Here is a 26857-nt window from a genome sequence, read left to right as displayed (position 1 = left end):
GGTTTTGTAGTACATAAATCAATACTGGACTCCGTAATAGATTTCACCTCAAAATCAGAAAAAATGTCGACACTCACGATAAGATCTGGAAACAAAGCCTACACATTAATCAATGGACATGCCCCCACAAACAATTATAACAAGAAGAACCCAGAGATGATAGAGGAATTCTGGGAAGATCTGGAAGAAACTACCAGCAAAATCCCCAAGAATCACATAAAAGTGTTACTAGGAGGCTTCAATGCCCAGTTAGGCAAGCAAAGAAAATTCCGAGACAAGACAGGGAAACACACGGCCCACATGAGAACAAACAAAAATGGAGGGAACTTGATAAACTTCTGCAGAAATTTTGATCTGAAAATCATGTCAACGCAATTCCAGAAACCACACAGAAAACTTGTAACTTGGATATCCCCCAACCACACTCTAGGAGAATTTCAGATAGACCATGTAGCAATATCCACAAAAAAAAACCAGAGAAATAATGAACGTAAGAACAAAGAAAGGAGTTTTTGAATCTGATCATCACCTTCTCCAAATTAAAGTAAAATTTATACCCAATAGACAAATAAAGAGAACCAACAGACCTTTCAGAACAGATCCAGAGTACCTACAAATAAACAAGAAAGAAATAATAGAAGAAATTACGAAAATCAATAGCAACAACTGGACAGAACTGTCAGAAAAAATAAAAGAACTGATAAAACTGGGGCAGCCACCGAGAAAAAGGAAACACCGATTGTGAAACATGACATGCGACAGGGCCATAGAAGACAGAATACAAGCCTGGAAAAAATTTAACAGCCATAAAACACAAGAAAAATGAGAGGACTTCAACAGGATACAGAAAAACACTTCAAAAATAATCTGAAGAGAAAAAAGAGGTTACGAAAACAGCAGGTTGAAGGTGATAGAAGAAGACTTCACCAGAAACAACACACGAAATTTTTACAGAGTATTCCGAGAAAATATGACAGGATATCAGCCACCAAGGTTATGCTTCAAAAGACAAGATGGAACACTGGAGACAAATCCGAAGAAAAACTGTGAAATATTAGCCAGATACTTTGACATGTTACTTAACTGTGATAAACCAAAACAGAGATTACAGTTTACAAAACCAGTACCCAACCGGGACTCCGAACCCCCAACATATGAAGAAATCGAGAAAATAATAAAATCATCGAAAAATAACAGAGCACCAGGTGAAGATGGACTGATTGCAGAAATCTGGAAATTAGACCATGAAAACATTACACACAAAATTCATAGTATAATCAAAAACATCTGGGAAACAGAAAAAATACCAGAAGAATGGAAGTCAGCCCTAATACACCTCCTCCACAAGAAAGGAGACAAAACAGACCCTAATAACTATAGAGGAATTTCGTTACTGCCGGTGGCATACAAAATTCTGCCAGTGGCATACAAAATTCTATCAAAAGCTCTGTTAAATCACCTAGACCCTCAGATAGATCCACAGATCGGAGAATACCAAGGAGGGTTCAAGAAGGGAAGATCATGCAGTGAGCAGGTCTGGTGTCTGAGAACATTATTAACAACAAGAAAGTCCAGAAACACCACAGTAACATTTATTGATTTCAAGAAGGCTTACGATTCCATAGACAGAGAAACACTTTTTAATATGCTAGAAGAAATGAAGGTAGACAATAAGACCAGAAAACTAATTCAGGAAACATTAACAAATACAAAGTCAAAAGTGAAGTTCATGGGCGAGATCTCAGAATCTTTCGAAATCAAGACAGTAGTGAGACAGGGAGATGCCCTGTCACCCATTTTATTTAACGCTGTTTTAGAGAAAATAATCAGGACGTGGGACAAAGGAGTCAATGGGGTAAAGATGGGGAGAGAGAAAAATAGAACCGTCAACATAAAATGTCTGGCCTTTGCTGATGATATAGCCATCATTACAAATGACAGAAAAGAAGCCAGAGAAGCCCTAGAGATATTGCATGAAATTGCAGCCAGAACAGGACTGCAAATATCATATGAAAAAACCCAGTACGTGGACACAAAATCTACAGACAGAAGCCCATTGATAACAAAGTACAGAAAGATAACACAAGTAGAAAGTTTCAAATACCTGGGAGAGATTATACAGAAAACAGGACTGAATTCAACAGCCAATGAAGAAAGGGTTACAAAACTACAAAAAGCATACAGACTTACATGGAACCATTACAATAAAAGAAATATTTCCATCAATGCCAAATTAAGACATTACAAAACAGTAGTCTTACCTGAGGCCTTGTATGCCTCAGAAACAACAGTAATCAGAGGAAGAACTAAAATCAAGAAAATGGAAAAGCAAGAGAGGAAAATTCTGAGAAAGATCTTTGGGCCAGTTCAGAGACAGGGGATCTGGATAAAGAAACCAACAAAGGAATTGTACAAACAGGCAGAGACAATTACAGACAATATCAGAAAAAGAAGGGCAAAATTCTATGGGCACATTAATAGGATGAATGAAAATAGGCTGACCAAGAAGATTTTTAACATAGTGGTGACGAATAAGGTGAAAACTAACTGGGTAAAGGAAACCATGGAAGACCTCAAAAATCTAAACATCTCCACAGAAGAAATATCAAACAGAGGAAAATACAGAGAAAAAATCAACAAACAGAAATTCGAAGAAACACCAAAAGAGAAGAAATCAGGAAAGAAGTGGACAGAAGAGAGGAAGAAGAAACACAGTGAATTTATGAGAGGTTTTTGGGAAGAGAAAAGAAAGAGACAGATAAAAGTGCCATGAATTTGAAATGTACCAATTTATGTACCATATTGTCATTGTAAATATTGATTGCGTTTTAACGCTCTCCTTAATGGGGAATTAACAATAATAATAATAAGCAATGACAATATGAAGGCCTCACTAGGATACTCAATATAAGACTAATACAAACATTATTGCACCCCTTGTTTCCGTAACCAGTACTATCTCATGCCCAGAGACTCATTCTAGTCTGGTGCTCTGATGTGAGCATACATATTCATGAGGTTATGAGGCTGAGTATGAACAAAGGTTGGTGCCACTCAAGGTCAAATGATGTATGTCACAAAAATCAAAAATAGAACTCTTCAGTGATACTTAAAACAGATCCAGCCACGTTGGCTTCCTTCTGAAATATCCCCCAGACAAGGAGTAGTAGTATCAACAGCAACAGACCTGCTGATGGGCACCTAGGACAGCAGATATCAGTGCCACTGAACACAGCACAGTTATGAAGTATTACCAGTTTGTTTCTGTCTGCTTTTGCAGCAAATATCAACCATTCATTTGGTAGACAAATACTTTCATTAAACTGAAAGGAGACTATTACTGGGAGCGCCTGTTTACTGAAAAAGGAAGAAGATCAGTGTTTAACATCCATCATTAGAGACAGACCACAACCTCTAAATGAGGAAGGATGGGGAAGGAAATTGGCCATGTCCTTTTCAAATGAAGCATCATGACATTCACACTAAGTGACTTAAGGAAACTATGGTAAAATTAAACCTAGGTGGCTAGATGGGAATTTGAACAGCTGTCTTCTTGCATGACAGTCCAGTGTCACCTCACTCAGTGATTTTGTTGACCGTTTAGTTGCTTATAATACTTGGCTCACAGACCCACCATTGCACCCCCCTGCCTCAGCTCATCTAGTGCATATGGTGTTGGGATATGATCTGTTTACTCTGACCATTCAATAATTTGTCATAATTTTCAAGATTTAGTACATGTCAGTTTAATCCAAATAGATAACATCTGTAGTCTCACAAAAGCCTAGAGAAACGATGTTCGAATCAGAGCCCCATACATCTCGAAAATCCTATGACAACTGTGGTATAGTAGGTGTTCCACAGACTGCCTGCTAATAATAAGATCACCTGATAATGACTGATTAAAATTAACAACAAGCCACCTCATCTATGAGTAATATACCTATAAATAGTGGGTTTCCTGTAGATATTATTATTATCTTTCCTTTCTCAGACCTTAGGTCTGGTTTGGAATGAAAGTGACGCGGACCTTGATCAAGCGTCACTTCCTTTTAACTGTACGATATATGTTACATTGCGTTTAGGAACTTTCGGGTAATTGAACATGTATCAATAATTACGGATTTCTGAAGTTTTATATATAAGTTTGGATGTAGCTGTATTGCATTGATGTACTGGTGGATATTGCGTGGTATGACTCCTGTAGTTGAAAGTATAATTGGTATAATGTCAACTTTATCCTGATGCCACATGTCCTTGACTTCCTCAGCCAGTTGGATGTATTTTTCAATTTTTTCTCCTGTTTTCTTCTGTATATTTGCTGTATTGGTTATGGATATTTCAATTAGTTGTGTTAATTTCTTCTTTTTATTGGTGAGTATGATGTCAGGTTTGTTATGTGGCGTTGTTTTATCTGTTATAATGGTTCTGTTCCAGTATAATTTGTATTCATCATTCTCCAGTACATTTTGTGGTGTATACTTGTATGTAGGAACGTGTTGTTTTAAAAGTTTATGTTGTAAGGCAAGCTGTTGATGTATTATTTTTGCGACGTTGTCATGTCTTCTGGGGTATTCTGTATTTGCTAGTATTGTACATCCACTTGTGATGTGATCTACTGTTTCTATTTGTTGTTTGCAAAGTCTGCATTTATCTGTTGTGGTATTGGGATCTTTAATAATATGCTTGCTGTAATATCTGGTGTTTATTGTTTGATCCTGTATTGCAATCATGAATCCTTCTGTCTCACTGTATATATTGCCTCTTCTTAGCCATGTGTTGGATGCGTCTTGATCGATGTGTGGCTGTGTTAGATGATGCGGGTGCTTACCATGTAGTGTTTTCTTTTTCCAATTTACTTTCTTTGTATCTGTTGATGTTATGTGATCTAAAGGGTTGTAGAGGTGGTTATGAAATTGTAGTGGTGTAGCCGATGTATTTATGTGGGTGATTGCTTTGTGTATTTTGCTAGTTTCTGCTCGTTCTAGAAAGAATTTTCTTAAATTGTCTACCTGTCCATAATGTAGGTTTTTTATGTCGATAAATCCCCTTCCTCCTTCCTTTCTGCTTAATGTGAATCTTTCTGTTGCTGAATGTATGTGATGTATTCTATATTTGTGGCATTGTGATCGTGTAAGTGTATTGAGTGCTTCTAGGTCTGTGTTACTCCATTTCACTACTCCAAATGAGTAGGTCAATATTGGTATAGCATAGGTATTTATAGCTTTTGTCTTGTTTCTTGCTGTCAATTCTGTTTTCAGTATTTTTGTTAGTCTTTGTCTATATTTTTCTTTTAGCTCTTCCTTAATATTTCTATCATCTATTCCTATTTTTTGTCTGTATCCTAGATATTTATAGGCATCTGTTTTTTCCATCGCTTCTATGCAGTCGCTGTGGTTATCCAATATGTAATCTTCTTGTTTAGTGTGTTTTCCCTTGACTATGCTATTTTTCTTACATTTGTCTGTTCCAAAAGCCATATTTATATCATTGCTAAATACTTCTGTTATCTTTAGTAATTGGTTGAGTTGTTGATTTGTTGCTGCCAGTAGTTTTAGATCATCCATGTATAGCAAATGTGTGATTTTGTGTGGGTATGTTCCAGTAATATTGTAACCATAATTTGTATTATTTAGCATGTTGGATAGTGGGTTCAGAGCAAGACAGAACCAGAAAGGACTTAATGAGTCTCCTTGGTATATTCCACGCTTAATCTGTATTGGCTGTGATGTGATGTTATCTGAATTTGTTTGAATATTAAGTGTGGTTTTCCAGTTTTTCATTACTATGTTTAGAAACTGTATCAATTTAGGATCTACTTTGTATATTTCCAATATCTGTAGTAACCATGAGTGGGGTACACTATCAAAGGCTTTTTGGTAATCAATGTATGCGTAGTGTAGCGACCTTTGTTTAGTTTTAGCTTGATATGTCACCTCTGCATCTATTATCAGTTGCTCTTTACATCCTCGTGCTCCTTTGCAACAGCTTTTTTGTTCTTCATTTATAATTTTGTTCTGTGAAGTATGTGTCACTAGTTTCTGTTTAATGACTGAAGTTAATATTTTGTATATTGTTGGTAGGCATGTTATGGGGCGATATTTAGCTGGGTTCGCTGTGTCTGCTTGATCTTTAGGTTTCAGATAAGTTATTCCATGTGTAAGTGTATCAGGGAATGTGTATGGGTCTGCAATGTAACTGTTAAATAATTTAGTTAGATGTGAATGTGTTGAGGTGAACTTCTTTAACCAGAAATTTGCTATTTTATCATTTCCAGGGGCTTTCCAATTGTGAGTAGAATTAATTGCTTGGGTGACTTCATGTTGCAAAATTGTCACTTCAGGCATTTGTGGTATCATCTTGTACGTGTCTGTTTCTGCTTGTATCCACCATGCATGCCTGTTATGTTGTACCGGGTTTGACCATATGTTGCTCCAGAAGTGTTCCATGTCTGTTATGTTTGGTGGATTGTTTATTTCAATATGTGTGTTATCCATTGTCTGGTAAAATTTCTTTTGGTTTGTGTTGAATGTTTGGTTTTGTTTCCTTCTATTTTCACTTTTTTTGTATCTTCTGAGTCGTTTGGCGAATGCTTGTAATTTCTGCTTCTTTTCGTCTAATTGTGAGATTTTACCTAACCTTTTTCGTTTTTTTTTCCGAGATTTCATTTCTTATAAATTGTGTTAGCTGTCCGATTTCTTTTCTCAGTTTTTCTATTTTGATCTGTAGCCTGTGTTGCCATGCTGGTTTTGTGGGTTTCTTCGGTGTGTTGGTTGGTTCTGATCTCTGCCTAGTGTGTATATTTAGTGTAGTGAGTGCTCCTATATATACCAGTAGTTGTAACTCTTCCATAGTTGTGTTTTCATTTATTTTGTTGTGTATGATTGTGTTGATAGTTTTTATTGTTGTTTCGACTTGTGGGTTATTTGGTGGTCTATGCAAGAATGGTCTAATGTCTGTATTTGTGTCTTTATATTCTATATATGTTAGCTGAAATTTTTCTTCTATATCTAATATCTGTGTCACTTTGTGTTCTATTTGTGCTTGTTCTGGTGGCTGCCTTAAGATTTCGTTTTCCTCTGATTGTTTAATTGGTGCGTGTTGTTCTTTGTTTGTTTGCTCTGGGATGTTTGAGTCCATTACTGTATTTTCTTCTTCTTCTGATTGCACATTATTTTGTTCCAGTATTTGTTGTACTTGTTGTTTGATGTTATCTAATTCTGACTGGGGTATCCTGTTATTTTTTATTATTACACGGATCTGATCAGCTAGTCGTTGTTCTGTTAAAAATTTTAATTCTGGGTATCTGGTAATAAATGTTGTGTATACTTGTGATCTGTATCCAGTTGTGTTGGTTCCTAGGTTTGTTGCTTGGTAATAACAGAACATGAGGTGTCGATTAACTTCATCTGACCATCTCATCCTCTGTCTTTGTTTTCCTTCTAGGGTGGTTGCAGGAAGCATATCCTGCAAAACACCTCTATTTGGATTTAAATCATTTTCCAGTTGGCTAGCAGTGTCGTTACCATTGTGGGCGGGCATAGGGTTCAAGCGTCGTCCCCGACCATGACGGCGCTTGTCCGAGGCTTCATTAGTTCTGTCCTGAACCAACTAATCACACTAAAAGGGGAGTTAGCCCTATTAGTGGTTTGTTCTTTTCGTCGCCTTTTACGACTGGCAGAACATACCGGAGGCCGATTCTTTTCCCGGGCCTCCACGGGGTTTATTATTATTATTATTATTATTTCTTTCCTTTCTCAGACATTATGTCTGGTTAAAAATGGAAAGTGACACAGACCTTGATCAAGCGTGACTTCCATTTAACTGTAAGGTATATGTTACATTGCATTTAGGAACTTTCGGGTAATTAAACATGTATCAATAATTACAGATTTCTGTAGTTGTATATATACGTTTGGATGTAGCTGTATTGCATTGATGTACTGGTGGATACTGTGTGGTATGATTCCTGTAGTTGATAGTATAATTGGTATAATGTCAACTTTATCTTGATGCCACATGTCCTTGACATCCTCAGCCAGTTGGATGTATTTTTCAATTTTTTTTCTCCTGTTATCTTCTGTATATTTGTTGTATTGGGTATGGATATTTCGATTAGTTGTGTTAATTTTTTCTTTTTATTGGTGAGTATGATGTCAGGTTTGTTATGTGGTGTTGCTTTATCTGTTATAATGGTTCTGTTCCAGTATAATTTGTATTCATCATTCTCCAGTACATTTTGTGGTGCGTACTTGTATGTAGGAATGTTTTGTTTTATTAGTTTATGTTGTATGGCAAATTGTTGATGTATTATTTTTGCTACATTGTCATCTCTTCTGGAGTATTCTGTATTTGCTAGTACTGCACATCCACTTGTGATGTGATCTACTGTTTCTCTTTGTTGTTTGCAAAGTCTGCATTTATCTGTTGTGGTATTGGGATCTTTAATAATATGCTTGCTGTAATATCTGGTGTTTATTGTTTGATCCTGTATTGCTATCATGAATCCTTCCATCTCACTGTATATATTGCCTTTTCTTAGCCATGTGTTGGATGCGTCTTGATCGATGTGTGGCTGTGTTAGATGATACAGTTGCTTGCCATGTAGTGTTTTCTTTTTCCAATTTACTTTCTTCATATCTGTTGATGTTATGTGATCTAAAGTGTTGTAGAAGTGGTTATGAAATTGCAATGGTGTAGCCAATGTATTTATATGAGCGATTGCTTTGTGTATTTTGCTAGTTTCTGCTTGTTCTATAAAGAATTTTCTTAAATTATTATTATTATTACTTAAGAATATCTTCTGTCTCATCCCTGTAATTCAGGTGTTTAAATACTGATCATGATTCTTCATAACAGATTATGTTCTACCAACACACCCAACAGTGGTCACTATCACTAAAAATTATTCAATAGTTTATGGTACTAGAGTATTGGTGGTATTGAGCATTCTCAGCTCAGGATCCCTTAATGCACTTTGTCCATAACCTGCCATTCTTGATTGATCCCTTTAGGGAGTAAAAGATATTGTTCAGCTGTTGTAGTCCAGTATGGTGTCTTCTGCCAATGATACAATCTCCTTGTGGCTGCCTATTGATGGTGTAAGATTTGACATAAAGATACATTGCTGGCTATTAAAATTACAAAACCATGCAGAGCTGCAAATAATGAAATTTTACTTACTGTCCATATACAGTATAAGAAGAAGAATATTTGATTAAATTGGTATGATGAGCTTCCATCTCTGACAGCAACAATGACTGTAACCCATCTGGGCATTGGATCAAACTAAGTTTGGATGATAGATATGGGTACATCACACCATGCTGCTTCAACTCTGTGCCACAGTTCATCAACTGCAGTGTCTGGTGAGAGGTAGCATGCCAGCCTCTGGGCAGCCATGACCAGATGTTTTCAATGGGTGAGCAATATAGAGAACACGTTTGTCAGGGTTACAGTTGATACTCTCTTTATCAAGGTAGATCAGGACAGCACCATGTAAGCCCTCCGCTTGCTCACTTCCTTTAAATTACTCTTCTTGTCAATTACTGATTATTTCTTAGTTATATGATGATTGATTGGGTAGAGTTTATTAAGCACAATTGGTTGTCATATCACTATTAGTTTACTATATCACTTGTTGGAACCAATTATCAAACTACAGTAACAAAATTAAGCCATGAGATACAAATAAAACTTCAAATTTCATGAATGCTTCAATCTTGAACAATGTTTCCTACTTGCAAATTACTGTTCAGTATCATCATGAAGATTTGCCCAACACATCTGGCACAGCCTCTGGGCTTTACATGTAACACTTGCTGTCCAAATTACCTGCTATGCAAACAAGAGGGGATTAAATTACCACATACCACCATGTCATATGTTGGGCTACATCATGCTAAAAAATTCAATCTGGAAACATTTGCTCTGTTCAGAGTCTCCACACAGGGATACATCCATCTGGACGCTTACACAGAACTGAGACTCATCTGAAAATATGATGTGGTGCTGCTCCTATGTGCAATGTTGCCATTGGCTGCACCACTGTGCACATTTCTTCCTCTGATGATGGGTCAAGGGAAGCCACATCAGTGGTAACTATGCTGACAGTCCATGACACTTCATCACACTGTCGAGGTCGACAGTTTTCTTGTTGTAAACAAGCTTATTTCCTGACCCAGGGTACATGATGTATCTGTGTGATCCTGCATATTCACACAAGCAAAATGTCTGTTCTACAGCATGGGACTATTCAGGTCCTGCATGGCACTGAGTATGACTATCTTGAAATTGTTATTCCATATTTGCACGATGGTGTGAGATTCCAATGAACATGAGAACAGTATCACAGAACAGTAAATCATGAACTTGACAGGTCACAGTCCTGGCACTGTTGATTTCTGATGCAAGTTGGTAGATGTTTCTTCTTTTGTGAGGCATTAGGTAATCTTCACACAAACAAACAACATTTGAGTGTGATTTCTGAATGAGAAAACACGACTCCTACCTACTTTGAGCAGTTTATTGGAGATACTAATCATTTGCAGATTGAAGCACATAGTACACTTCCGATCAGTTTGATGTTTGTTGGATGCCACCTTCATGGTGGTGCAATTTTAATCGCCAACAGAGTACAAGTTGATGTGAGAAATTGTTTGTGGCTCCCAACAGATTTTTGCACAGCAGTTTATCATTTCAGCTGAGTAAGAAGAATGGACACTTGTCAGCTGAAATTACTGGTGGTGTGTTTAATGTAGATATGTCTTCGCACGGCTGTCATGAACAAATGCTGAGTGAAACAGTCTTTTAAGAAATGTTAAAAGTTGAAAAAAATACAGAATGTTTACCTTTTAACCCAGAATCTCCTTTCCCTTCTTCCCTTTCTTTCCCCTCTCTCCTCCGCGATGAAGGAACATTTGTTCCGAAAGCTAGGAACGTAAATTTTCAGTTCTGTTTTATGTGTATCTATTGGCTGTACTGAGCTGAGGTAAGTACTGGCCAGCCCCTCTATCTCTTTGTTAGTATTTGTTTCACATCTTTATATGAGATTTTCCATTAATCATTTGGATCAGCTTTATGATTTTAGGTAGATATAAAAAGATTATTCTTTGTGTTCCAAAGAAAGGTTAATGTGTAAGGGTGCCACATGAGTTCATTACATTAATATTTATTCCATAGATCATGAGTACAACATTTCATGATGATATAGAATGTGTCAGTTTAGGATCATGTTTTTTATATACTATACAACTAAATCTTTTTTTTTTAATGCCGTTTGGTAAATGACGAAAGACTGTTGTGACACTGTAATTCACCCCTGTGCTAAAGTCAGATTTAACACAGAATAATGAAGATCATCCTTTCTTCTAATGTTGTAGCTTTGCACTTTGCTATTATTTTTGAATTGGGATGGGTTACTAGTAACGAATTCCATTAGTGAATATATGTAATGTGAAGGTACTGTGACTATCCCTAGTTCCTGAAATAAATGTCTGCAAGGTGATCTGGGGTGGGTTCCTGCTTTCATTCTGATTACACACTTCTGTGCAATGAATACTTTTTCTCTTAATGATGAATTAACCCAAAATAAACTGCCACATGAAAGCAGTGAATGAAAATAAGCACAGTAGGCTAATTTACTGATATGTTTATCATCAGAATTTGCAACAATTTTAATAGCAGAAGTAGCTGAACGCAAATGTTTCAATAGAACATCAATGTGTTGTTTCCAATTCAATTTCTCATCAATGCACACATCCAGAAATTTAGAATATTCTGCTTTGTCAACATATTTATATTCAAAGTCTATATTTATGCCATTGCCAGTGCCAATGGGAGTAATTAAATATGTTGGAAAGCTCTCCTTATGATAGGCAATGTTTGTTAAGATGCCAGAAACTTCTATTAGGTGATTACAATGGTCTTGTATCATCTTTATGGTTCTGGCTGTAATGAATATCAGCATGTACTCTACTGATGAGTGGCCTGTCAAATCCAGATTTCAATATCTGGATTGGCACAAGTTGCTACACCCCAGGCTGCAAAATAGGAAAATCAAGGAGGAGGAACAGTCATGAGCTGTACATTGATTATAAAGATCCACCTGTCAGAAGAATAGCAAAATCAGCCAGACTAAGATGGGTGGGGGCATATGGCATGGGTGAGTGATACATAAGTAGTTAAAAGAAGGAAATTCAGGGGTCAAATGCAATGGGGTCAACTGACAAATGAAAAGATAGATTGATCCATGGAGTACCTTTAGAACATGGTTTGTAGGGGATGGAAATATGGATTGCCCAACATGGTAACTGATGGGAAACTGGTGAAGAAGCCATCACAGAAGAAACAGAAAAGAAAAAGTCCACCTCACCCTTCTTCCTTCAGCAGCAGTCAGGCAATATCATGGGAGAGCTTCAAAAAATTTGGACATGAGAAAAAGAAGGACAGTCCTATTTTGCTGTAAGATTGGCCTTGTATATGCCAATTATTTTAACTGACCTGCCAAGTCAAAATTGAAATTACTGCATCAACACAGTGTATGAGGAGATAACAGAGGTAATAAGGAATTCAATACAGCAAACCTTTGAAACAAATACTGAATTCTAAATAGAAACACTGTGGCAAGAGGAAAAAATGTTATATAAAAACTCTGACTAAATATGTTTAACTACTTAATTTTGTACACTGAAGTAACACAAACCTTTGTTTTGATTAAAATCTTTACATGTTGCTTTGTCATCAGTTTCTGCTTTTTTTCCTAAACTGTTCCTGCTTTCACATGCCAAGTACAAAAAGGGTTAGGGAATAATCATTTCAGATGGTTCTGAGCTGGCACGGTAGACTTAAAATGTAGTGTATCTGATGTACCTTCACTCATGGTGCGTGAGGTTTCATACAGCATGCGTCCATACAGTTCACAGGCCCGCTTACAGAGACTACCTGGGTCAGCACCCTGGAGCACTTTGGTGAGACACCAAAGAAACATCATTGTTTAAGTGATCGCAAATGAGTGCTCAGCCTATTCTTTACACTGCAGACAGTGTGTTCATTGTCAGGCAAACATGCATCTTACTTGTTGCTCTATAAAATTCTGTGCTCCATAATTCAGGTTTGTTCTTGCTATAACAAACTAGGTAACAGGTGAGGGTTACATTTTCTCCATGTGATATTGTCAGTGCTAGGTGATCTAACAAACATCTCAATGGAAGAAATATTCCAATGGCTCATTCTCTGGTTCTAAGTGCCATTTAATCATGGATCACAAGCCGTTGGTAGCTCTTTTCAAGCCTTCAGCTTCCGTGCCAGACAAGGCAGCACATCATTTGCAACACTGAGCTCTCTTCCTCTCCTGTTATCATTATCAGATCCATTAACAGCCATTGGTGCAACGTGCCAACGCCAATGCCTTATATCACCTTCCAGTTGGACTGGACCCAGACTTTCAATCAGGACAAGCTGCTTTGTTTCTGTTTAGATACTGAGAACCAGAATGTTGTCGATGGATTTCCCATCACTAGTGCCATGATAGCATCAGCTGTCACCATGGGCCTTGTACTTAGTTGAGTCCTCTCTTCTGTGCAGCATGGTTGGCCAGAAAAACCCCCGGGCCATGCCTCGGATCTCTTGCATAATTACTTCTCCCTCCAGCACTGTCTTCCTGTGTTTGATGGCATTCTTTTGTAAGCAACATAGGATATGCTGCCTGGGTTGTGATTCTTGCTGCCATAATGTTCTGTGACTTCTGCATGTCAGTCATTGGGAAACATCTTGCATCAGAGCTCTGACCGGCTGGCATGTCTACTGGCTAGGCATACATAGGGTCATTAAGTGGCTTATCGCCACTTGCACTCAGTGTGTTCTGCAACAGGTGACCCTGCAGGCATCTTTTCCTGCATGACTGATGCCACAGTGCCCATGGGAGCGTCTACACACTGATTTTACTGTGCTCTTCCTAAATCAATAATGGCTCATTGTAGTGGATGCCTATTCCAAATTTCCCTATGTGGTGCATTGTCCATCCATGTCCGCAGTGGCCGCTATTTTGGCCCTGTCTAAGATTTTTTCTATTGAGGAACTTCTGTATACCATGGTTACTCCTAGTTTGTTTCTCGAGAATTTGCATCTTTTTGTCAGGCTAGTGGTGTTTGCTATCTCTCATCTCCGCCATTTCATCCTTATCTAATGGTGAGGCTAAACACAAAGTTCAGATGTTCAAAACTCAGTTGCGGAAGTATGTGTCTGGCAGGTCCTCTGAAGCTGCTTTAGCCTGTTTTTTGAGTTCGTGCTGTTTCACTCTGGTGGGGGACAAGAGCCCGGCAAAGCTGCTAAATGGACATCAACCATGGAACCTCCTTCACCTGCTGCATCCGTCACCACATGTGTCAGCATTGCAATGGTTCCGGCCAGGTGGGTTTGTGGCTTCAGCTACTGACCAAACTGAGTTCCTGTCATCATGGAGCATCACCAGGACTGGTGCCTGTGCATCATCCACACTCCCGATGGGCGGCTGTCCCATCACTTTGACCAGCTGTGGCCATGTACAACGGGGCCTGTTCCCGGGGCCCACTGCCTACCCCATCCCCACCGTCACCAATGCCTGTTCCTGTGCCACAGAGGGTATCGCTGCCTGGCAGGTTGCTGTCTGGGGTTCCTGTCTCCACCCTCACTCCTTGACTGCTGTTGCTAGAGTAGCCCCCACTGCACCTGACATCGCAGCCATTCTCCATTGCTGGATCCTGAGAGGCCATCGTCTCTGACTTCCCCAGTGACACCTCCAGTGCCAACCACCAACCTCAACAAGAACGTTGCTATAGAGATGCCATCCCCAGTCCCGCCCTACGGCTTCTAATGAGGAGGAGGATAGCATGCCAACCCGAACCTCATCACTTCAGCACTACTTGCCTTTGCCTGCCCACCACCACTGTCATCAGGCAATGAAATGGTCAACAGCACTGTCCTTGGTGTTTTCTGTGACTCACAATCTCAGCACCTTGTGAGGTCAGTGTTTTTTTTTTTCCACGTTACCAGTGCTTTTCTTTCTATACCACGCATTTTTCTGTGCCTAGTGTTTTTATGGATGGATGTATGTGGTTTTCCCACCACCTAGAAGGAAGAAGTGATGTAACTTCACTCATGAGATGTGCAATTTCATAGAGTACATGTCCATACAGTTTACAGGCCCGCTTACAGAGGCCACCTGGGTTGGCCCCCTGGTGTGCTCTGGTGAGCCACCACAGAAACAGTACTATTTAAGAAATCACAAACAACTGCTCAGCCTATACTTTACACTGTATTACTGTTGTCCAGTTAATACGATCAGTGATGCACACAACCTGTATCTTACATCTTGCTCTATAAAGTACTATGTTCCATAAATTGAGTTTTTCTTGTTATAACAATACCTTATTGATATAAGTCAATGAACCAGTTCTTTTCTAATGTAACAATACCACACATAGTACAAATCTCTGTACTGCCATGGACGCTGCTTTTTAATATACATTGCTCGTTTTGGTCTTTTTGTATGAAAGTTTTTAAATTTTTGGTAATAATTTTAATGGTGAATTCATAATGACACAATGATGTACATGCCTGCTTTATAAGTTATTATCAACAACAGGCATAAACTATTTTTATGACTTATTTCTATATGATGTTACTCTTTTCATCATAGAGGAGGACTAATCTCACAGTACTGCATAATCTAGACGAATTAAATCTCCCTTTAACAACATCTAACAGTATAGGGCTAAGCTGACCTGAAAGATTTACGGACCTTCATTTTATGTTCTTGGTAAAACCACAGGTCGTAAATATATTTAAAAAATCAACCTTTCTTTCTTTCCTCTTCACTCTTTCTCTCTTCTCCTTCCCCTGTGTCTTCCTAACTTTTTTTTCCTTAATAAAAAACAAAACTTGAAAGTTAACATAATTAAATTGATTTTGTTTTTAATGTACTTTTTTGATGCCTGAAGCTAATATCATCTCACAGAACTTTTTCAAACTTAATAATTTCACAAACTGTTGAACAACACAATGTAACCAGTGGTAAGAAACTGAAATTGCATTTGAGGACAGTGGGATCCAAAATCCTGTCTGACTGTTCAAATTTAGGTTTACAAAGGCTTAACTAAATCACCGTTTTGAAAGGCAATTCCAATATAATCTGGACTCATCATCCATCTCTAGTGACCTTGTTGCTGAGAGCATCTTAATCTGTAATCTTCCTCGCCCTCTCTCTTGCCAACTCTTCTGACAAGCATAAAATGCAACTCTTTTTTGCTCTAATATTAAACTGCAGTAGTTCATAATAATCATCTTGTATAAAGTATTCTGAGAGCAAATCATGTATAAAGAAGTCCGCAATATATATCAATACCTCAACGCACAAGTATCTCTCAAATTAATGAATTTACACAGATTTATAAACTTTTTCTCTTTCTCGTGTGAGCTTTGCTTACAGCAGTTCCTGTATTGTAAAGCAAGAAGGCTCCTGTTCCATAAGTGATCTTTGCTTGCCCTCGCTGCAGGCACATTTGGCCAACAAGAGCAGCCTGTTGATCTCCAAGCACCTGAAAATAAAAGTAAGTTTTATAGCTGTATCTTCATTTACAGTTGCTCAGACCACAACAACAAATGAATACTTTGATGGAGTTAACAGCTCATCAAATATTAACTCCATACATTTGGTACATAAAAGGGAATCCTGTGTAAATCCTACAATTATTTTTGTTCTCCTTGATTATCTAAAAACTTGCTTTATAATCTTATGATATTTATAACAGATCATTGTGAAAGCCTACAGGAAAGGAATGATTAACAGTTAAGGGCTCTAAGGTGGAGCCATCTCAAGAGATATGTTGAAATATATTTTCAGTAATGCATTACACAATATAATTATTGGCAAGCATTTCAAATATTTTCGACATGGATTGACACCAAACTCTTTCAGAACTGTTGACACCGAGTTACATATTTCAAACAAGTAGCAGTAAAGCTGCACCTTGAAATGCCAGTTAGCTCCACACAGCAGAGGTGGCAGGGTGGGGGAATGGTAGGGTGGGGGACTTCTATGGAGTACAGCCCTTATGTGCTCATAGAAAGTTCAATTAGCTGAGCCTCCCAGAGTTGTAAGAATTTCCACTTTGTTTCCACATTCCATAACAAACCAACAAAAGTTTTGAACTTTCACTTTTGAATTCCTATTCTGACTATGTATCTCTTTATTATGTTTTGATGTGTCATTAATTGATGTTCAATATTAATGCATTTCTTGTGCTGAAGATACTTCTTTTGTTTACAGCAGTGACAATTCCATCCACTGTAGTGAAGCCATGCAAAGTTTGTAAGAGTTTTGGTACAGTCCATTACAGTACAGTAGCATAAGTGTCATCACTTAGTGGAATTTTGCAAACAATTAGATGAAATAAGGAAATGAAATATGTGTCATTACTTTCAGTTGCTAATAGGCTTCTTGGTTCCTAAAGTGTATAATTTAAGATAATTTTCACTGCATAATTTTCAGCTGCATTTTGACCATTTTTGCAAAGTGCACATTGGGTAGAGCTCCCAAAAATGTTTATTTCAAGTCACAGTTAACTGGAGAAACAAATCAGGATTCTCCAGTACTTGACAATTTGGCCACACTGGTAACATATTCAAAGCCTTCCACAGTATGGCAACCATGAGCTGTATCTTCTACAGAACATAGCTAAGCATTTCTCAGTTATTCGGTGGTCAGCATTTAACTAAATGTTGATTTAGGACACTATTGATGATTAAGAGCTCAGCCATCCAAGTTGAAAGGTTTCCTCATTCACATCTAGTTGATAACTTTCCACTGCAAAGTATGAGTATAATGCTATAAGTGTATATATTTCACTTGGGAGGAAATATCTTAAGGTAAAACAAAAAGAAGGACTAACATCATTCATAAACTGTGTGGCACCTCTTGGGGCTCCACAGCAAATATGCTTTATATGTCAGCATTTGGGCTTCCCTATTTGGGAATGAAATACTGCCGCCCTGTTTTGGTTAACTGCTTGCATATAACAAGATTGATGTGGTGTTACAGGACACTAAGCACATTGTCAGTGGCACAATAAAACCCATCCCTAATGCATTGCTGCCCTCCATAAGTGTTGGCCATGAGTATTCATCAGTGTCAAGGGTATCATCAGGAGTATTCCTGAACTGCTCTTCTTCTCTTTATACATAAAATAGCTAAATGATCTGATTGACAGGGTGAGCAGAAATATAATGCTTTAGTACATGGCAAAGTACTGTTGTTGACTGTAAAAGGATGATTCCCTGGTGCCTCAGAATATGTTCTGCCAAATTAATCCTCGTACTTACAATAAAACCATGAAAGATCACCTGAATCACTGCCAAACAACGTTACTAAGAACACAACTTATGGGAGCAGAACGTCAATTATCTTAGAAAAAGTTGCGGGCCATTTGATTTGTAAATGATATTCAGTGTTGTTGAAGTTAGCACTGACCAACTACATTTCACTCACCTCTAACAAGTTTTTCCCGTCATGCTGGTAACTGTGTAAAGTAGCTGCTCTTGTATCCAGGAAATACAATATCAGTCTATTACAAACATTTGTAAAACATTAGAGTGCAATACATGAAAGAATATAAGATTTATTTCCATTGACAGTTAGTTACAGAACCACTTCCACTGAGCATAAAAATATTTTACTGTGATTTTAAAACACTATGTTTATAGAAATATACATAACTGTGAAGAGCATTTTCAAACTTGTATTCAAAAGCGACAAAGAAATTCCTCTGCAGTAATGTTACTCCTACTAAGATCTCATTGTCATTGAACATAAGTCACTAACATAACAAGATTATAATTAATTAGAACTTACACCTGAGACTGGGACATCTTCCAAAGGTGAAACAGCAATACGCCCATAAATTTCTGATGAACTTTTAATTTCAGGCAGTATTTCTTTAGGAACACCAAAAACTCTGAAACAAAAAAATTTATTGTCTGCATAGCAGTGACAAAAGTGCACATTAATAACAAATGACTATTATGATTGGGATACCACATTACTGTGCAATCACTCAGCTGTCCATAACTAGTCAACACAATCTCTTATTATTTTTATAGATACGTATTCCATGGCCATGGACCATGTGATTGTGTCATTTAAAAGCAGAACAAGCAAGCAAAGATATTACAAAGAATGTAAGTAATAAAGAGCAGAATATTTTAAAGACAATAACTAAAATTAGTAAGAAAGATTTTATACTTAATTCACATTATAATAGCTAAAAATTTATATGAACATAATTTTGGATACTGTGCCATAAACTCAATAATTACAAAACAATTTCATTCATCAATTCTTCTAGAGAGTAGAGGGGCACATCTAAGTGGTATTTGCTTATGTTTGAATGCTACATCTGTTTACTGTATCCATCTTTTGGTCTCCCTCTATGATTTTTACCTGCACACTTCTTTCAGATATTAAACTGATGATTCATTGGTGTCTCAGAATGTGTCCTATCAATAAATCCCTTCTTTTAGTCAAGTTGTGCCACAAGTTTCTAGTCTTCTCAATTCTATTCAGTACCTCATTAGTTACATAATCTACCCATCTAATCTTCAGCTTTCTTCCACTGCACCACATTTCAAAAGCTTCTATTCTCTTCTTGTCTAAACTGTTTATTGTCCATGTTTCACATCCATAAATGGCTCCACTCCATACAAATACTTTCAGAAAAAGACAATCTAACACTTAACTCTATATTTGATTTTAACAAATTACTCTTCTTCAATAGTAACACTTTTCTTGCCACTGTAAGTCTGCACTTTATGTCCTTTCTACTTCAGTCATGATCAGTTATTTTGCCACCCAAATAGCAAAACTCACCTACTACCATTAAGTTTCTTGTTTCATAATCTAATTCCCTCAGCATTACCCAACGTAGTTCGACCGCATTCTATTATCCTTGTTTTGCTTTCGTTGATGTTCATCTTATATCCTCCTCTCAAGACACTGTCCACTCTATTCCACTGCTCTGTCAAGTCCTTTGCTGTCCCTGACAGAATTACAATGTCTTTGGCAAAACTCAAAGCTTTTATTTCTTCTCCCTGAACTTTAATTCCTACTCTGAATTTTTCTTTGGTTTCCTTTATTGCTTGCTCAGTGTACAAATTGAATAACATCAGGGATAGGCTATAATCCTACTCCAGTGTGATATGGCACAGAAAACATCAAATTAGAACTTGTAACAACTGCAAATGATAAGGACATAGTTTTAAGTGTCTCCTTAAAAGTCTCCACATAGGTGCCACTGCAATTGCTAATTCACAACTAGCATTCCAAACTGATTTCTTGGGGCTACACATGAAAGGATCTTGCTCATTCAACACATTCTTCAGTCACTCTTGGTTGTTCCACACTTTCCTGTTTGCACACAGGGATACAAACAAAACTGTTTGAGTTTCTCTTTCATTTGGTGTATTCAGAATGAGATTTTCACTCTGCAGCGGAGTGTGCACTGACATGAAACTTCCTGGCAGATTAAAACTGTGTGTCGGACTGAGACTCGAACTCGGGACCTTCCTGGCAGAAGTAAAAGCTGTGAGGACGGGGCATGAGTTGTGCTTGGGTAGCTCAGATGGTAGAGCACTTGCCCACGAAAGGCAAAGGTCCTGAGTTCAAGTCTTGGTCCAGCGCACAGTTTTAATATGCCAGGAAGTTTCATTTGGTGTATTATTTATAATTTATAATAAAGAATGTAATAAGTGCTACCAAACCTTAAAAACCTGCATATTTATTTTGAAACGCCCAGTATAACTCACCCAAATTAGTAAATTCTAACCTAGCAGTCTCACAAATTAATATGTAGTTTCTGAGATCGAAAAATATTCATATGCCAGTCTTAATAAAGGCCACCCTTCCCAAAAATCCTCAGTCCCAAGCAAGCTAGCATATGTTCAATAACTATGTAACAGGCTTGCAGCTAACAGTAATATGAGAAACATCTAATCAATCGTAGCATCTTTTATCAGGTACTCTGAGTCAAACTGGAAGTAACTTTCATTTTGTCTGTGTCAGCAACATGGACATTCGTGTATTTATGTCATATATTTAGAAAATTGAAGTGTTAATAGACTGTGCAAACTGAAACTATCATAGTGTTCTTTTGAATGTAAAACTCTACTGGGATTACATTGCCACTGTCACACTGTTTCATAAGTTTTAAGCAATATCGGAGACTACTCACCATGTTAATATCAGTGACAATAAATGCAAAAGGCAAGTAGTTAAAGCTGTATAACTTTCACTGTTGGCCAATTCACCAACAAACCAGTTTTCAGCAATATGATGGTCTTCCATCAATGAGATACTGAGAGCAAACTAGAAATTGCAGGTGGGTGAACAAACATTTGGTACCCCAGGTGAGGAACAGTCCCACCTCAGCTCTGTTAAACTCAACACGCGGTTTTATGGACAGTTATAGCAGCGGAACTTAAGAACTTGTTGACAGAAGTACTGAGGTTAAGGGAGATTTAAAATGCAGGAGCTCTGTATTACGAAGTAGCAGAAATGAAGGATGCATAAATAAAACCACGCGAGTCAATACTAGCAAGCAAGAGGAAAACAGAGAACACAGCATTGCACATAGTAGTACTGAAAGATATAAGATTAACTATGATGCTTTGAAGATGCAAAATAAATGGACGCTGCCATACTGAGTGAATCTCTGTCAACTAGTGACAGGCTGAGGAGCTAATGCCATCTTCAGTGAGACACAGCCAATGAAGAACCAGAGGGGAGGTCAGCAGTAAACAATAACACAGTAATAGGGAAAGGACTGGTGAGAAGATGACAGTAGGGCAGATGGCTGCAGCCACTGATGTTGTAGAAAATTAAGGTCAACTGTTTATTTAGTGTTCACATAGTATTTTCATAAAGGGGTGACATGGAGGTAGAAGACAGTGTGTTTGAATATAGAACATAAGAACATTCTATGGCTGAGAACGTAATCTAACTAATAAACTAAATTCAATGCAAATTTTGTCAGAGAAGAAAATCGAAATTGTAGGGAAACATTTGCACTCAAACCTAGATGCTTCGTATCAGGATATTTGGTCCAGTGGAGAGGAAATTAGAAACCTATGTAATAAGGACATGAAAGCTGTTGTTGTGACTCTCCCAGGATAATTTAACACTTTGGAAAACTAAGCCCAAGTATAACTCAGGCCACAATGCTGTGTTCAATAGATTGCACCCAAGTATAGTTCAGGCCATGATTTTCTTCACACACTAGCCACCTATCGCTCAAAAACTGAACTCATTTCAGATGAGAACAATGTATGGACATCTAACTACCTGTCCCTTGACAGGTGCTGCCTTCTGTTGTCAATTTCTAGAATTATTTTGAAAGAAGCTGTAGAAAACATAACAACTGTTGTCATGACTCAATGATCCAATGTGTGCTCACATTATTGTGAGTTTTGTATGTGTGCTCATTAGGTTTTGCAGTTTGCCATAATTTTGATACAAATATATCATGTTAGTTAGGCTTGAAATTTTGGAAGCTCAAGAGGAAGAATTAAATGATTCTGGAATCGAAGGGAGAAATATGTCATTGGGAACAGCTTGAAGAAAATTCATATTCAGGTAAGCTGCAATCTGGTGCAGTTTTTCATTGCTAATATTGTTGCTACAGATACTGATGCTGTAATTACAATTTTGTTCTGTTTTATTTGTTAATCTCATCTCTTTTACAGGTGGATCTCATAATGAAGCAACATCCAACATGTGTTTGCATGATTTGTATGGAGAAGATGAGACCATTCTCTGGCATAACAAGCAGGAAAGGAAAGTTATAAACCGGGGTTGCCCTGAAAGTGACAGACCTCTCTGCATGCCAGAATACTTCAGATTTTTACATGCAAAAGCCAGTTACATGTGAAATTTCTCAAGAATTCATCTCACCTTTTTTTTATCATTATTGTAAAATCTGTAATACATCAAAGAACTAAAATAAATATGAAAATAGACCATGATACGTGGTCTTATTAGTGTTTATTGCTCTTTAAGATATATCAAACACAAATGTGCCAATAATGTTTTAAATGATAAATGGCTAGTTTTCTGGACCCAAAATTTTTCTAAGTGGTTGGACCTCAAACTGTAACCGGCATAGTGCAAACAAATATTATGATAACAGTGATGAGCTGGCTTCTGATGCAAAACATGTCAATTCTGTTGTTATTGAGAATGTGGTGGTAGTTCAGGAAAATGTTGACACTTATACTGCTAACTTTGATGATACTTAAACAGAAAATGTGCTAGTAATAAATGACACTACTGACAAAGTTAATGGGCTTGTTACAGAAGAATGTCAGAACAGTGAACATGTTAATAATGGGACTGTAAATAATGCTGTGACAGACGATATGCAGTTAGGGAGAGAAAAGTTTGGAAAATCAAAGTTTCCTAAAATAAACAAAAATATTGGCAAATCTGCACTACTGAATATAAACAGACATTTTCAAAGTTGATAGTGATGTGAATAATTTGCAGGAAGTAATTTTCAATGAAATTTTACAGTAGGTAGCCTATAATGTGAAAGTGACAGACCTCTCTGCATGCCAGAATACTTCAGATTTTTACATGCAAAAGCCAGTTACATGTGAAATTTCTCAAGAATTCATCTCACCTTTTTTTTATCATTATTGTAAAATCTGTAATACATCAAAGAACTAAAATAAATATGAAAATAGACCATGATACGTGGTCTTATTAGTGTTTATTGCTCTTTAAGATATATCAAACACAAATGTGCCAATAATGTTTTAAATGATAAATGGCTAGTTTTCTGGACCCAAAATTTTTCTAAGTGGTTGGACCTCAAACTGTAACCGGCATAGTGCAAACAAATATTATGATAACAGTGATGAGCTGGCTTCTGATGCAAAACATGTCAATTCTGTTGTTATTGAGAATGTGGTGGTAGTTCAGGAAAATGTTGACACTTATACTGCTAACTTTGATGATACTTAAACAGAAAATGTGCTAGTAATAAATGACACTACTGACAAAGTTAATGGGCTTGTTACAGAAGAATGTCAGAACAGTGAACATGTTAATAATGGGACTGTAAATAATGCTGTGACAGACGATATGCAGTTAGGGAGAGAAAAGTTTGGAAAATCAAAGTTTCCTAAAATAAACAAAAATATTGGCAAATCTGCACTACTGAATATAAACAGACATTTTCAAAGTTGATAGTGATGTGAATAATTTGCAGGAAGTAATTTTCAATGAAATTTTACAGTAGGTAGCCTATAATGTGAAGGTAATGTTCAATGCATTTGTGTCTGTTGACCGCAGAATGTTTAAAGATTTTTTTGTCTATTGCATTGGATTGACAAATGTATTGAATAATAAGAATAATGTTTCAACCAATATTGCAAAACTAGATGAGGGAGCAGGGGGTCAGAATAAATGGCAATTCTTGAATACATAGGGACTTCACTGAACTTCAATGAACACACTATCTGTCCAATAGTGACTTCCCAAGATGGATTACCTCATTCTTCTTTTCTTGATTACTCTCTTCTCTAGCTATCCAATGCACAGGTTACAAGGAGAAAGTAAACACTCTGTATATAAAATGTTTATTTCAGTAATTACATTGTACTAGACATCAATACAGCAGTTTCTGTTATGTTAACTACAAATTATGAAAAAATATCTTATATGTATTTATGTTTGTATTCAGTAATTGTAAAAAAATTGTGTGAGTAACAACAAAATCTTTTACAGCTCAATGATGCAAAAAATTAAATCTGCAATAAGAGATCTGTATGATAGTAGTAGATGAAAAATGTTGAGGAACAATGAACCCAGTTTCAGGTTTTAGATAAATGTTTGAGGCTAATTAAAGTTACCTTTTTGCACAAAAGTGAAATTAAAACTAGTTTGCAACAGTAACATGCCAGTTTCATGAAAAGAAGTCACTACATTGCCCTTCAGACATAAGCAAATGATGGTGAGAAAAATAAGCAACATTGCCTATAATAAAAGAGATGGGGGACAAATTGTCATGAGGAAGCCCTTCAGCCATGAGAGGAAAATAAATGATTTAAAGTAAAATAATGTGCTCATCTGGAACACTAAAGTGAAGTAAATGATGTTTTGTTTGTTTATAAAGAAAATAAAAGGCTTGTTAATAAATTTGTGGTATGTTGCTGCAGAGTGACATTTAGCACACTCAGTTTGGTAAAGAGCTAGATTGTGGTATTCATGGTTAATGATAAGTTATGAAGTAAGATCTGAAGCAACTAAGGAAGAGGTAATAAGTTAGTTACATGTTCCATGGATCATTTCACACAATAGGTTGTAATGATGTGGCAAAAGTCATTTTATATCCACATGACAAATTAATTTTTACATATAGTTACATTCTGAACAATCATTTTTTTTTTACAAAAACAAAAAAAGATATACAGATGTGAGTTAGTAATTCCTATCCACCACCTTTTATACATTACAATAACAGAAATTCTTCTACAGAACAGAAAGAGCTGTCAAGGAGAAACTTTCTGAGTTTGTTATCAAATTTTTTTATTTATTTTTTTGTTATTTCATCACCATGTGTTACACTTATCATTAGTGTAGTACCTCTAGATGTGCAAAACTGGGTATGTTGTGTCTTTTAAAAATTGAAGGTGAAACCATTTGCAGAAAATCAGCCAATGATACTATTAAGAAGTTCATTTGCCATTTCTTCTGTTTGTGTATGTGAGTTTGGATTGATCCCAATACTAGTGTCATCTGCAAAAAGAACTAATTCTCCATGTTGTATACTAGACAAAAAATTGTTAACATATATGACGAACAGTAGTAATCCTAAGACTGAACCTTGGGGAACCCCATATCTGATTTCTGCTCAGTCAGAATTATGTCTCTGGACTATATTGCTTGAATTACTAAATACAACTTTCAACAATATTATGAAACGAATAGTTGCTACTCAACATATAGTCAAGATGCTGAGCCGCAGATAGGCTTCAGTTGTCAGAGATTGTGGTCATGTGTGTCTGTGTCTGTGTGTGTGTGTGTGTGTGTGTGTGTGTGTGTGTGTGTGTGTGTGTGTGTGTGTGTGTGTGTGGAGTGAATGTGTTACCTATTTTTGATGAAGGTATTGTTGGACAAAAACTCACTTTCTGACAGTCTTTTTGTTGCTCCTTTCTGCAACTCAGCATCTCTGCTATATGGTGAGTATAACTTTTCATAACATTTTAAACTCCATCCTGATTTTCCATTGTTTAAGTACAACTTCCTGCATTCTTTTGGTTAGATGTGACATTATCCATTGGTAGGCTACACCATCAGTCCCATAAAATGTCAATTTACTTATGAGAGTACTGTGATTCACACAGTCAAATGCCCTAGAGAGCTTGCAGAAATTACCAACCGACACGAGTTTATTTTAATGCTTGTAAGATCTGGTGAGTGAATGTGTAAATGCCATTCTCCATAGAGTAACTCCTCTGAAACCTAAACTCTGATTTGCTAAGGTTACTATCATTGCTAAGATAAGATACTATTCTAGAATACATCATCTCCTCAAAAATTTTGGAGAATGATGTCAGCAGTGAAACACGTTATAGTTATCTTATTACCTTTCTTAAAGAGGGTTTTAACAGTGGCATATTTCAGTCTCTTAGGAAAAAAGCTTTGAGTTAGTAATGCATTACATATTTCATATAAGACTGCCCTTCTTACATAGAAAGAAATTTTAGTACTCTATTGGAAACACCATCAAAATCAGATGATCTTTTATTTTTGAGAGAATGTGTAATT

At 36.9% G+C, this 26857-nt stretch overlaps 1 protein-coding gene across 1 annotated transcript in view; it reads right to left on the bottom strand.

Moving 5' to 3' along the window:
- The window catches only part of LOC126456075 (glycerol kinase-like), a 281934-nt gene that overhangs the window by 134093 nt on the left and 120984 nt on the right, over positions 1-26857 (bottom strand). The window contains exons 5-6 of the mRNA XM_050091829.1: positions 18887-18989; positions 16464-16574 (exon numbers count right to left, since the gene is read on the bottom strand). Of these exons, the coding sequence (XP_049947786.1) occupies positions 16464-16574; positions 18887-18989 (214 nt within the window). The remainder of the gene's footprint in view (positions 1-16463; positions 16575-18886; positions 18990-26857) is intronic.

Source organism: Schistocerca serialis, chromosome 2 (genome assembly GCF_023864345.2).
Source record: "Schistocerca serialis cubense isolate TAMUIC-IGC-003099 chromosome 2, iqSchSeri2.2, whole genome shotgun sequence".
Lineage (NCBI taxonomy): Eukaryota > Metazoa > Arthropoda > Insecta > Orthoptera > Acrididae > Schistocerca > Schistocerca serialis.
Note: the sequence above shows the minus strand (reverse complement) of the source record. Positions and strands in the feature narration are given on the sequence as shown.